We start from the raw sequence: 13,371 nt of genomic DNA, 5'->3' as shown, positions 1-13,371 counted from the left end.
AGGAAGGGAAAGGGAGAATGGGAAAGGGAGAATGGGAAAGGGAGAATGGGAAAGGGAGCATTTTGCAGCAAAATGGGGCAGGTGGGAGCCCGGGCTTCCACACCTGGAAAACAGGATAACTAATTCCATGTGTACTGAGTGGGCAGAGCTGGGTGTTTGTGGCAGGCTCTGGTGAGACCCATCCCTCCAGCTCATCCCTGGCTGGGATTCCAGGAGCTGTTGTCCCGCTGAGATCCCACGCTGAGCCAGGTATTCCTCTCTTTCCAATGAAACCTGCCCATCCCTCCCCGCTGCCAGCATCACGCCGAGCCCTGGGGCAGTTTTGAGGCAGAAAACCTGATTCTGGTCACTTGTGCTGCTGGTGGCCTCCCTGAGCACCCAGGCCTGGGTTTTCCAGGAGGAGAAGAGGGTCCCTTTGGCAGCACCTCTGCTCCGGCGCCGGACTTCCTCTGCCTCCGCGTGACGGGGTGGGCGTGCACCCACGCAGCCTTCCGGATTTCTCAGAAACCAAAGCATGACCTCCCACGGTTATTCCCACTGTGCCCCTTGCCAAGGGAGCTGGTGTCCCTCTGGGAACCCTCCAGAATCTCCTTCATCCCTGCTAGCCCATGGAGAAGGGTGCCCTGGGAGCGCTGGGCTTGGCACCTTCCAGGGAGGCAAACAAGGATGAATTTATTCAGGAATAGGAGCGGGTTCTGCTTCCCAGGAAGAGCAGGAGAGATGAGGGAGTCTCTGACACTGCGGTCAGGCTAAAAATACTGAGCCTCTCATTCCTGGGAGGAGCTGTCAGTGCAAGGCTCCTCCAGCACCACAGCAAACAGAGCATCACCCTTTGGGAGGATTTCCCCTGCCTAAAGCCTGTCCCAGGGGATTTCCCTGCTGGCCCTGCTGATCTTCACGGAGCTGCCAACATCCCCCCAGGCCTGCAGGTGCTGCCCACACAGCTCCGAGCTCTCCAGATCCCAATCCTGCCCTCCAGCCCCTCGGTAGGAGCAGCAGGAATGTCCCATGCCACAAGGACACGATGCTCGTGCCTCCAGCCTGCATCCCTCTCCCAACCCATCCATCCTCACCCACTTTTAGCTCCCCATCCATCCTCACCCACTCCAGGGGTGTTTTTCCCAGTGGGAAAGCTCTGCCTGTGCTTTTCCAGCCTCAAAGTGTGGGATCAGGGAGTGGAATGGCAGCGCTGAGAGCCCGAATCACAAGCAGGACACAAAGTTCACCAGGATTGTGAAATCCAAGGCACAAACTGACAAGCAGAAAATAGTTTCTTGAATAACTCTTCCTTCCTGCAGGCAGCCTTATCTTTTTCCCCCCCCCCCCTTTATTTTTTTTTTTCCCTTTCGTAGAGATGCCACAAACGCAAAGAAATGAGCGAAGGGGGAAAAAAAAATTAACAGCGAAAAATCCCAGTTCTTGCTGAGGCAGGGTTTTCTTGTAAAGCTTCTCTTTCCGCTCAGCAGCAGCATGAGCAAGCAGAATTCCACCCCCGGGCACGGCTGCTCCCAAGGATGCTGGAAAAACCAGCACTTCCACAGGCAGGGCTCAGTCTGGGCCCTGGGAATTAAGTTTTGATGCTTTTTAGGGTTTGATTGGAGAGAAAAATCCCGTGGATTTGCCAATTTGCTGGTGCAAATGGATGATTTATTGGATGCCCAGCACCCAAAGCAGCAGCATCCCACAAAATCCTGGGAATTCCTCCCAGCTCCTCTCAGCAGCTTCATCTCCAAAAGATCATTCCAAGCATCTGTGCTTTAGATGGTGAAAAAAAAAAAATGTGTGTTTTAATAAATGCCGTATTTCTCTTTCCAAAACAAAAATGCCTGACACAAATCGTCTTTCCAACACTCCAATTTTCAACCCTGCCCAGCAGAATAATTCTGAAATGTGATGAAAAATCAAATTTCCTGACTGCAAACACACATTAAAAATGGATTTTAAGCCCTAAAGTGTTATTTACCACACAAAAAATGAACCCCAGCTTCTGGGAAGCTCAGAAATTTCACAGCATGGATGGACTAAACCTTCATCCTGCAGAACCTGAGCTTTTATTGACCAACAGGAAAAAAGGATGGGAAATAACTTACAGGTTTTCACTGGATGAATCCGAGGCCGAGATACACAGATAGGTCATGTCCTGTAATACAGAATTAAATAGCAATAAAATACCTCCAAGAAGCATTAAATCTCCATTTCTCTTTTTTTTTCCCCTTCCTCAGCTGACCCTGAGGGGAGAAGAAAGCTGGAAACCGCTTTGGGGTTTGCTCCACTCCGATGGATGGCTGCATCCATCCCATCCCGGGCGATTTCCTCTCAGTCCCAGGGGACAGGCCAGGCTGTGGGGACAACTACAACACTCAGGAACCCCCAAACCCAGAGCCAGCCCTTTTCCAGGCCCCAAACTCCACCAGGAAGATGTGTGTGACCACGCACTGACAAAGCCACTCTCATCAATGAGTTATTTCCTCCCCGTGCTTTTAATACCCCATAAATCATCTGCTGCCTGCTGGCCTAGGTCAGATTACTTTCCTCTCCTTAAAACATCGCTTCCTCGATCCTCCCTGTTCGCAGCTAAATTTAGATCCTTTTTATCTGGGGGTTGGGTTTTTTTTTTAATCCTTCCTTAGCAAAACGGGGGGAAAACCCCGCAGCCAGAGCGCCAGGGATTGCCCCATCTCCATCAGCTCCCTCCTGGCGCAGGCAGCCCGACCCCATGGACCACCCTCCAGCCCAGGAGGCTGGGAAAAGCGGATTATTTAAGGAGGGGAGGGGCGGAGAAGGATGGGAAAAGGGATAATTCTGCGCTGGAATGACCCCTGCTGCAAGGATGAGCGTGGATTTCCCACATCCCATGCACAGCTCCATCCGTGCCGGCTGCCATCCCGACCTCGCCACACCGGGAAGAGCCACCACGCCATCAAACCCACCGTGGAGCAACCAAAACGACCTCAACCCACCCCAAACCCCGACCCACACCCCCTCAATCCCGCATTAATCCAGCGGCTCCCCGTTCCCCGCGGGGCCGGGCGTCCCCATCCCGCCGGGCGGAGCGAGGCCACGCGTGGCAGCGGTGCTGGGCTTTGCGGTCGCCGTGATTGACACGTTGCTCAACCCCCCCATCCCCTCACCCCCCCGAGCCTTTCCGCTTCCCCTCGGTGCGGCTTTGCTCCGTGTTGTAAGCGCTCCGTGCGGTTTGCTCCCCGTCGGGCCGAGCCCCGCGCTCGCCGGCCCCAGCGGCTGCCCCGGCCCGGCCCGGAGCCGTTTGTCCTTCCCTTCTTTCCCTCCCCTCTCCACGTTACTCAACGCCTCAGGAGGGAAAAGGATCCAGCTGGGGTTTTGTTGGGGTTCCCTCCCTTCTGGCCCCGAAAGGGTGAGGGGGTCCTGGTGGTCCCGTTCGCCTTCTGCAGCATCCCAACATTGGGGTGAAGCAGCCCCGCCACGAGAAGGATGTGGAGCTGCTGGAGCAATTGCAGAGGAGCCAGGGAAATGCTCCAAAAGCTGGGAAAACTCTGCTCTGGAGCCAGGCTGGGAGAGCTGGGGGTGTTCATCTGGAGGAGAGAAGGCTCCAGGGAGAGCTCAGAGCCCCTTGCAGGGCCTAAAGGGGCTCCAGGAGAGCTGGAGAGGGACTGGGGACAAGGGATGGAGGGACAGGACACAGGGAATGGCTTCCCAATGCCAGAGAGTGGATTTAGATGGGATATTGAGAAGGAATTCCTGGCTGTGAGGGTGGGCAGGCCCTGGCAGAGGGTGCCCAGAGCAGCTGTGGCTGTCCCTGGATCCCTGGAAGTGTCCAAGGCCAGGCTGGATAGGGCTTGGAGCAACCTGGGACAGTGGAAGCTGTCCCTGTGGCCCCATCAGGTATCCAGCACCCCACGGCCGTGCCCCTCACTCCTCGCACATCCCGGGAGCCGAACCTGCAGCTGCTCCCGGCTCACGGAACCATCCGGGCAGGATTTGTCCGACACCTCTGGCATCATCCCCGGGGCCGCTCCCTCCTGCCTCAGTTTCCCCACCGGCATCCCGAGGACCAGCGAGGCGGGAGAAGCGGGGACACCGAGCGGGCAGTGCCAGCTCCGGGAGCGGCTCCCGCCGTGTCCCCTCCCCGCCGGGGCTCCATTCGCGGGGCGCCGCCGCCCTCTCGTGGGGACCCCTCGGCAGCACCGGGCACCCGCCCGGCCCGGCCCCGCAGCGCTGCCCCCCAAAAACCACCCAGCGATGCCCGTGACCCCATAAACAGCCCGCTGCCCCCTCCCCAAAGCCGGCGCTGTGAGTCGGTGCGAATCGGTGCGAATCCCGCATTGCCTCTCCCCAGGCCAGGGAAGTTCCTGCGTGTCCCATCTGCACCTTCCCAGTCCCTGCTGCCCCGGGGTGGTCCCCCAGGCCCCCCCACCCGGGCACGCACCTCCAGCACGGGCTTGGCGCGGTTGTGGACGGACAGGATGTGGGTCACCCCCTTCCTCAGCAGGTTCTCATGGTCCTCGGAGTCTGGAAAAGGGAGCCATGTGGGAATTACCTGTCTCCTGGGACCCCCCACCCCCTGAGCCCCATTCCAGCCCTTCCCGCTGCCTCTCCTCCCACACGGTGCAGGGAATTAGGTTGGCCACCTCCTTCCAAGCAAAATCCCCCTCGGATGCGCTGGGTACTCAGCAGGTTCCTGAAGCCATCCCCAAAATCAGAAATGATCCCGATAACTCAGAAAAGGCTGTTGTGTCCTCGCTGTTGAGGAGGTTTCCAGACATGTGTTCCAGCATGGCTGGTGACCACAGCTTGCAGTGGACATCCCTTTCCAGGGCTGGAGTGGGATCACTGGCAATTGGCATGGGGATTTGAGGCAGCTCTGGATCTCTGGAAGACACTGAGATTCCCAGCTGGGAGCACATGGAGCTCCCCAGGAGAGGGAATCCTCCAGCCTTGCCAGCCACCCAGGGATCCCACAGCACCATGGAGGGACAGGGAAAGACACTTACCACGGATATTCCCCAGGTAGAGGCCGGTGACAATCTGGAAGGTGACAAAAAGGAGAGAGAATTCAGATGGCACCGGGAACAAGGCACATCTGACGTGCTGGGAACATCGAGCTCCAGGTCTGGGTCCAGCAGGATCAGGACACTTGACAAGCCAAGGACCCAAATCCATGGACCAGGAAAGGCTGAACCCACTCAAACCATCATCCCCAACCCCTCAGGAGAGCAGAGCTCAGGAAAACTCAGCACAGAAACGGGAGGGGTTTGGATGTGATCCTGTGGAGTTTCAAAGGTTGCATCTGCCAGCTGGGCACGGATGGGCACTATTTATAGCAGGATTTATATTTATTGCAGTTAAGAGATGTCAAGGCTGCAAATTCGGTCTCCAACTCGCTGCTGCAGGGTTATGAAGGAGAAGAGGGACAGCTCAGGGTGTTTAAGGGGGGTAAGAACCCTCCAGAGCATTTCCCAGGGGCACAGAAGGGAAGAGCTGATTATCAGCTGGACTTGCTGGTGCCCATGTGGCACAACAGCCCTGGTTTGAGGAGTTTGAAGAAGGGTTTCCAACAGCACTGGGTCACATCCAGATGAACCCCAGCCCTTTCCTGGGTGCAAACACCTGGAGTCAACACAAAGTGTGAAGGAGAATGCAGAGTCCTGCATCTTATGGAGACCAAAATCGGATCCTACAAAAGAGTCTGCACCAACCCAAACCTGGGCAACAACAGCCTGGGCTCCCCAAAAGGGTTTGGTGGCACTGGGGGGCTGTAAAAGCCACTTTGCCTGTCAGGCTGAGTTGACAGGGGGTGAAACCCCGGTGTTAAACCACATCAGAGCCATGCAGAGCCAGTTTGCCCTGATCTGATCTCTCTGTTGTTGTCCCAGGGTCTAATTTTAAACTGGAGGGCTCACGTTCCAAGTGGTTACTTAAGGACACCGACAGAAATTGATCCCCTCCTCCAGCCCTGGAGGAAAAAGCAGCACCGAAATCCCACTTCCCCCATTGCTGGGGCACATCCTGAGGGTGGAAAGGGGGGAATTTACCTGCAGGGACCCCTAAGGATGACAATGCCAAGGCTTTACCCCCCCAGGGATGAGCATTTGAGGCCAGCTGTCACTTTTCTGACACCTGCAGACACCGAGCTCCTCCCCTCGGATCTAAACCTTGGATATAAATCCCTGCTTGTTTTCTTAATTCTCTTGAAGAGCTTGGAATTCCAAAGGGCTGTGGGAAAGGGGAGAGGCAAATAGTTGTATTTAGGGAATTGTGGTGGCCTGGGAAGTGCCTCCATGGGCTGCAGAAGAAGAGGACGTGCTGGCCACCATCCCACTGTCCCCCTGTACCTTGCTCATTCCACTCCCCATGGATTTTCTCTCCCCAGGATCAGGATTCTGGTGGTTTCTCCGCCTCCAAGGCTACCTGCAAATAAACACCCAGAATTCCCAGAGAGGACAGTGAGATCTGACCCCCTCCAAGAGCTCATCCTTCTGCCAAGAGCAGGAGGAAGGGAAACACGCCAGGAGGGGAGCAAGCAGAGCCCTGACAAACTCAGCTCACCTGCAGGCTGCTCTGGCGGGTCCTGCTGCTGCTCCGGAGGGAAAGGGAACAGAGAGCGGCTGGTGCCGGGAAGGGGAAGATGAAATAAGGATCTGGGATCATGGCAAGGCTCAGGTTTCTCTCCCGGCCTCCCTGGAGTTCCACAGCCTTTTGGGAAGGACAGTCCTGGGAGGAAGGACTCCCTTATCCCAGCAGTGCTGCCCAGGTACAGCAGCAGTGAAATGCCAGCATTTCCTGCAATTTTCCAGGCACAAAGCCCTGGCAGCTCCGTGTCCCTCAGCCAGGCCGGTGCCACCAGGCTGCCAGAGGCAGGAGCTGTGCAAAGAGCAGGGGAAAGCAGAATTGCAGCCATCACCAGCCTGGGATTGTCACCCTCATCCTTCTCAGCACCCAAATGTATCACTTAGGGGGTTTTTGAGATGCAGGAAGGGGAGCTCATTGCTTCCTTCTCACCAGATTACCTCACCATAGAAACCTTCCCGAATTTCTGAGTGGAAGGGAAAGAGGGGCCAGCAAGTGGCTGAGATCCCACCACAGCTCCTAAACCACAACATCAAGTTTCCTGATGGTTTCCTGTCCCATCAGGAAAAGGGCAAACTGAAGTCCAAGCTTGGTTTAGTCTTCAGAGCGGCATTTTTACATTTTGCAGAGTTCAGGGGACACCGGCTTAGCTGGAGGGAGAAATTTGGCAGCAGCTTTCTTAGCCCTTGAAAACATTAAGCCAGGAAGCAAATCTTGTTCAGGAACCGCATGTCCCACCCCAAGAAACACATCCAGAGACCAGCAACAGGCACCTCTCAAGTTAACCAGACATTTATTAGCATTTCTGGAGGTGGAGAGGGTGTTCCAGTACAACAAGCAACGAGGTCACACACAGGTGATGGAATCATTTCATATTCAAGCAGAGCAGGTTCCACTGAGTTGCTTTATTTCTTCCATTCGTTCTTGTCAAAATCCCACTGGGCTGAGATGCCCTCCACGGGGTTAACCCTCATGTCCAACATCCTCTTGGTCTGAGCCGACAGCCACTCCTCGGAGAAGGTGTGCGGGATGGCGCCGTACACTGCGGGGTGGGAATGGCCATTATGGAATTATGTCCTCACATCAGCAAGTTGGGAATTCTGGGCTAAGTTTCACTATCAAAAGGGTTTTTCCCCCCCTGAAGTCATCCCACTGGAGCAGGTTGCTCAGAGAAGCTGTGGTTGCCCCATCCCTGGAAGTGTCCAAGGCCAGGTTGGATGGGGCTTGGAGAAACCCAGGATAGTGGAAGGTGTCCCTGCCCAGAGCAGGGGTGGAATGGGATAACCTTCAAGATCCCTCCCAACCCAACCCAACCCAGCCTGTGGTTCTGTGATCTGTTGCAACCTCCACTCCCTGCATCCAGTTTCTGCAGCATCCAGCTCAGACCACATTCCCACACGGATTCTCTTGGTTTCCTCCATCACCAAGATAACAACTCCCTGCTTTCCTTTTTTGGGGAGCCTCAAGGCAGGGAGCAGCTCCTTTAACTGCTGCTCTGCCTCCCAGCACCTGGAGGCTCCCTGGAGGTCAAATCCTTAGCTGGGAAAGCAGCCAAACATGGCAGAAACCCAAATGTTCACTACCAAGGCAGCAAAAGCTTTTCCAGCAGCACAGAGGGGAAGCTCTGGGATCAGGAATATCATCACTCATTCCCCTCCATTTCCTGTCCTCCCAGAGCTCCACCACCTTTCTGTGAGTCAGCTTCCTGAACATTTCTGCTACATCCCCACAAGTTCCAACTCCAGGATGGAGTTTCCAGGGACTAACAAACAGCTCCTGCTGGGAAGTCCCCGTTATGGCTGTTCCATGAAACCATCCTGACCCCACAGAGAATTCCCATCAGGCATCACCTGATCCCGGCTCTCCATGGAAGAGCTACTTACTGAAGTGCTTCTGCCAGATGAGGATGACTCCAGTGAGACCAAGGAAGAACAACACTCCCCCCAGGATGGTTTTCCACTCGTTTGTCCCTTTGTTCATCTCTGCGTAGGTCTCGTTGAATTTCATCCGATACACTGGGGAAAAAATGCATCAAATCCTCTCTTTTAACTTTCCCTGGGATCTGCAGGTGACCAGGAACTCTGCAGAGGGAGGTGAACAAAACCTGAGGCTGCCCAAAAAGGGGATGGATGTTAAATCAGGTTTGGCACACGCCAGAGCCATCAGTTGTTTCATCCCCACATCGATTTTAGTCTCCATTTTACAGATTATGCTAAGGTTGGGCAAAAGTTGCAGTATAGACCTGAAAGGAAAAATGGGAGATTTCCTTCCTCCCCTCCAATGCCCAGTGTGGTTTTTGACCCCAAAGCTTCCTAGCACAAATAATTCCAACAGGAATGCTCCGAGCTCAAAAAGCTTCTCAGCTCTGCCACTGAAATCCACAGGAATTTCAAATCCAAAGCAACAGAAAATTTGGAGAGCGCTCAGGAAGACGTGAGCAATTCCCCAAAGAGTTTTAAACCTTTCCCAGCCCAGGTTCTCTCTTCATACCACAAGAGCAGCTGGAAAAGATGAGACAGTTTTATTTGCAAGTCAAAACACCCACGGGGAGCTTTCACCAGCTGGAATTTGGTTCATGCCAAGGTCAGTGCTCATTAACGTTCAAATCCACGTTTGTGTTTGGGGCTCATTTCACTCAGCTGGACTAACAATGGCACGTTGTTGTGTTGAGGAGATTTTTTTCCTTGTTGGAAGCAAGGAACCAAGAAATAAATATAATAATTATTATTATTAGGTTTCTGGAAGAGGAAGGAATGGCTGAATGTGACCTCAGATATGGAGCAGGAGCATTTCATGTTCTGTAACAGCTCCAAAGATCTTGGGAATAAAAACCATAGGTGTGTGCACACAAGGAGCTCCATCATGATTAAGAAAATTCCTTCATGCATCAGCTCTGCTCATAGAGCCACTGGGAAAAACCTGGATTAAGAGCTGTTCCAGGCATGGCCTACAACAAAAAGTTGTCAAAAGACTTTTGGTAAGGACCTGGAGTGATAGGACGAGGGGAATGGCTTTGAGCTGAGTGGGTTTAGATGGGATATTGGGAAGGAATTCCTCCCTGGGAGGGTGGGGAGGCCCTGGCACAGAATGCCCAGAGAAACTGAGGCTGCCCCTGGATCCCTGGCAGTGCCCAAGGCCAGACTGGATGAAGCTTGGAGCACCCTGGGATAATGGAATGAGATGATCTTCAAGATCCCTCCCCACCCAACCCATGCCATGCCACTGAACATGGAAATTGTGTTGCTGCTGCCTGTGGGGTCACTCGAAGCCCCCCCAGAACCTACATTCCACTTTCTCATCCACGGACAGAGCGCTCCACGATGCCTTCTCCTTCTCCTTGAGCGCCTTCTGCTGCGCAGAGAGGTCCCTCACGAAGGCCACCTCGGGCAGGGGCACGTCCCGCCGGTCCACGTAGCCTGGCAGGGTGTAATCCTCTGCCTTGACAACGCCAGCTGAGGGGGGGGACACAGGGACACCAGTCAAGGTCCTGCACAAACATCTCTGACTGCTCACGACACAAAAGCCAACAGCTCCGAAAGCGCAGGAATGCAGGAGGGAAAAGGTGAAGCATTTAGAGTAAGTGCTGTTCTAAGAGGATAAAAATGGAATCCCAGGATGCTTTGGGTTGGATTGGGAAGGACCTTAAAGCTCATCCCATCCCACACCCTGCCATGGGCAAGGACACTTCCCACAGTCCCAGGGTGCTCCAAGCCCCATCCAACCTGACCTTGGACACTGCCAGGGATCCAGGGGAGGCTGAGGGAGCTGGGAAGGGGCTGGAGAGTTCCTGAGGGAGCTGGAAAGGGGCTCAGCCTGGAGCAAAGGAGGCTCAGGGGGGACCTTGTGGCTCTGCACAAGTCCCTGACAGGAGGGGGCAGCCGGGGGGGTCGGGCTCTGCTGCCAGGGAACAGGGACAGGAGGAGAGGGAACGGCCTCAGGCTGGGCCAGGGGAGGCTCAGGGTGGACAGCAGCAGGAATTTCCCCATGGAAAGGGAGCTCAGGCATTGGAAGTGCCCAGAGAGGTTTGGAGTGCCCATCCCTGGAGGTGTCCCAGGAAGGGCTGGAGGTGGCACTCAGTGCTCTGGGCTGGGGACAAGGTGGGAATCGAGCTTGGACTCGGTGACCTTGGAGCTCTTTTCCCACCTGAATGATTCCATGACTGCGATTCCTGCCACCTCCCCAAGCTCCATCCATCCCAACCCTCCCCTCACCCTCACCCACACCCCACCCAGCGCAGCTCTTTGTGCTCCTGCCCTCCAGGACCTGTTTTATTCCCTTCCTGACCCTCCCTGCCAGCAGCCAGGACCCACCGTGTCCATGTGCCCTCAGGCACAGGGAGGTGGAGATGGATCTCCTCCCGACGAGGCTGAACACTCTGGAAGCCAACATCCTGCAAGGGCAGGCAGCAACAGGTCAGTGCCCAAGGTGAAATAAAAACATTTTCCACGAGTTTATATTTAAAAAAAAAAAAACAACAAAAAAAACCCCAGCCTAGAGGCTTCCTGTTCCTTCTCTAAACAGCAGCACATCACTCTGTGCTTTTCAGGGATAGTCTCCCACAATATTGACCTGGATGGGTCTTTCCCTTCCTGTTTTTAACCCAAGCCTCCCGCACTCGAAGCAAAGGACATTCCCTTATTTCAGTCGCCCTTCTGGGACGCTCTCATTCCAAAATAAGCCATTCCTGGGCAGATTCCAGGAGCCGCAAGCACATCCCACAGCCACTGCAGTGGCCCCTGAGCGGGGAGCAATCCCGGCACATCCCGGGGAAGGGCGGGATCGCACACAAGGGATTCCCACACACACGGCATTCGAGTTCCTCAGGTGACCCCATCTCAGCCCAAAGCCGCTCAAGCTCCCGCGAGGACCCGCTGTCTGCCCCTGACCTTGCCCTCCCCGACTGTCACCTCAGTGCCGCCCGACATGTCGCGACACCGGTGACATAACCCCACACGGACACGCTGGGACCCGCGGGAGGGGTCGCAGCGCTCCCCCCTCGCACCCCTCCCCGCAACCCCCCAACCCGCGCTGCCCCGCCAGCCCGGGCGCGGATGGAGATGGGGGAGGAGCTCCCGTTCTCCCTCCCAGCCCTTTCCCAGCCCGTTCCCGGTCTCCACCCGGCCCGTCCCGGCCCCACGACCTGGCGACCGTCCTCTACCGCGGGCGGGACCGGAAGGAGCCGGGCCGGAAGTGCGGCGCACGCCGGGAGCGCGGCGCAGCGAGCGGCCGGGCCGGAGCGGCCCCGCGCGGGGGCTGACGGGATGCGGGCGGACCGCCGCTGGAGGTTTATCCCGGATTCCCAGAATCCCAGGATCTTTGAGGGTGGAAAAGAACTCCAAAGTCACCCGAGTCCAAGCTGGGCCCGATCCCCACCTTGTCCCCAGCCCAGAGCGCTGAGTGCCACGTTCAGTCATTCCCTGGACACCTCCAGGGGTGGGGACTCCAAACCTCCCTGGGCACTTCCAAGGCCTGAGCTCCCTTTCCATGGGGAAATTCCTGCTGCTGTCCACCCTGAGCCTCCCCTGGCCCAGCCTGAGGCCGTTCCCTCTCCTCCTGTCCCTGTTCCCTGGCAGCAGAGCCCGACCCCCCCGGCTGCCCCCTCCTGTCAGGGACTTGTGCAGAGCCACAAGGTCCCCCCTGAGCCTCCTTTGCTCCAGGCTGAGCCCCTTCCCAGCTCCCTCAGGAACTCTCCAGCCCTTTCCCAGCTCCCTCAGGAACTCTCCAGCCTCTTCCCAGCTCCCTCAGGAACTCTCCAGCCCCTTCCCAGCTCCCTCAGGAATTCTCCAGGCCCTTTCCCAGCTCCCTTCCCTTCCCTGGATACGCTCCAGGCTCTCAGTGTCTGTGTCATGAGGGGCTCAGAACTGGACACAGGGTTCAAGGTTTGGAGCCCAGGAGTGGCCAAAATCCAGGATGGACAAAGCACAGAGGGCATCCAGGGGTTGGGAAGGGAAGGGGGTCAGTGTGGCAGCTGGGGACGGACGTGGCTGAGACATTGCTGAAGTTATGTTGGGTGTTACCCTTTATACAGAAACCCAGCGTCCTTTATTATTTGGGATGCCCATCCCTGGAAGGGTCCAAACCCAGGTTGGATGGGGCTCGGAGCACCCTGGGCTAGCGGGAGGTGTCCCTGCCATGGATGGGATGGGCTTTAACGTCCTTTCCAACCCAAACCACCGAGATTCATGATGACATGGAGCTGATCGGTCACAGCTTGGAATCGATGATCCCAGGGGTCTTTTCCAACCCCACCCACCCCGCGATTCCCTGTGGCTCAAAGCACACGGTGCTGACCCTCACACACCTGACCCCGTACCCCCCATCCCATTGTGACTAACGAGGTTCACTCTCCTGTGAGAATTTAAAGGGTTTAATAGAAAGACAATAAGAGACACATAAAATAAAGCAAAGGGGTAATGGCCAGGTGCCTTGGCACTCTGCCAAGAGCACCCCTGATGCTCGAGGTGAGTCCTTTTTATACCATTTTTACTGTCTGTTCTCTGTTCATATTTAAACTTTTCCCGGAGCTGTTCTGCATGGCCACTCCTTGGTTCTGCCTTTTTAGAGCATGCGTAGTCTTCGGCCTTGTGGTTTTATTTCTTTTGATTCTTGGCCTTGGGCTCGCCAGGTGAGAGCTGATAGTTGAGTCAGGCTCTTAATTCTCCAGACAGTCAGGGCTGATTGCAGTTTTGGCCTCTTTGCCCCCGGGGCAGAGCGGTGATAGCGGCTCTGGACCCTCCTGGCCGCCCGTTCTCCGGGCAGAGCAGCCTTTGGGCCCTTTTGTTCCCTGGACAAAGCGTTGGTCAGCAGCTCCTCGGGCCTCATCCT

The 13,371-nt window shown here is 55.8% G+C and overlaps 2 protein-coding genes across 7 annotated transcripts in view; both read right to left on the bottom strand.

Moving 5' to 3' along the window:
* Positions 1–6,598, bottom strand: part of LOC121664073 (dual specificity protein phosphatase 22-A-like) — a 12,591-nt gene extending 5,993 nt beyond the window's left edge. The window contains exons 1-5 of one of the 6 annotated variants that reach the window (XM_042027080.1): positions 6,526–6,598; positions 6,312–6,387; positions 4,971–5,004; positions 4,406–4,488; positions 2,091–2,140 (exon numbers count right to left, since the gene is read on the bottom strand). In XM_042027080.1, the coding sequence (XP_041883014.1) occupies positions 2,091–2,140; positions 4,406–4,488; positions 4,971–5,004; positions 6,312–6,332 (188 nt within the window). In that variant the 5' untranslated portion in view covers positions 6,333–6,387; positions 6,526–6,598. Of the gene's footprint in view, positions 1–103; positions 1,096–1,274; positions 1,756–2,090; positions 2,141–3,917; positions 4,047–4,405; positions 4,489–4,970; positions 5,204–6,311; positions 6,388–6,525 lie in introns of those variants that run through there. The other 5 variants (XM_042027079.1, XM_042027078.1, XM_042027081.1 and 2 more) reach the window with 5 other exon arrangements.
* Positions 6,599–7,322: 724 nt separating this feature from the next.
* LOC121664072 lies at positions 7,323–11,786 on the bottom strand. The gene is made up of 5 exons (XM_042027075.1): positions 11,687–11,786; positions 10,857–10,936; positions 9,831–9,998; positions 8,430–8,561; positions 7,323–7,588 (listed from the first exon to the last, which is right to left on the bottom strand). The coding sequence occupies exons 2-5, from the start codon at positions 10,933–10,935 to the stop codon at positions 7,452–7,454; spliced, it is 516 nt and encodes a 171-aa protein (XP_041883009.1). The 5' UTR covers position 10,936; positions 11,687–11,786; the 3' UTR covers positions 7,323–7,451.
* Positions 11,787–13,371: the final 1,585 nt, after the last annotated feature.

The sequence above is a fragment of the Corvus kubaryi genome, unplaced genomic scaffold (assembly GCF_017639235.1).
Source record: "Corvus kubaryi isolate FWS band 111438036 unplaced genomic scaffold, C.kubaryi_AGA036_p1.0 37300, whole genome shotgun sequence".
Taxonomy (NCBI): Eukaryota; Metazoa; Chordata; class Aves; order Passeriformes; family Corvidae; genus Corvus; species Corvus kubaryi.
This window is presented reverse-complemented; position numbering and strand designations above follow the sequence as displayed.

Excerpts from the sequence above, each read along its gene's own strand:
- LOC121664072 (XM_042027075.1), bottom strand. The coding sequence starts at position 10,935 with ATGTTGGCTTCCAGAGTGTTCAGCCTCGTCGGGAGGAGATCCATCTCC. Across the intron at positions 9,999-10,856 it reads CCTGAGGGCACATGGACACG|CTGGCGTTGTCAAGGCAGAG; the intron begins GTGGGTCCTGGC and ends CCCCCCCCTCAG. Across the intron at positions 8,562-9,830 it reads CGTGGATGAGAAAGTGGAAT|TGTATCGGATGAAATTCAAC; the intron begins GTAGGTTCTGGG and ends TTTTTTCCCCAG.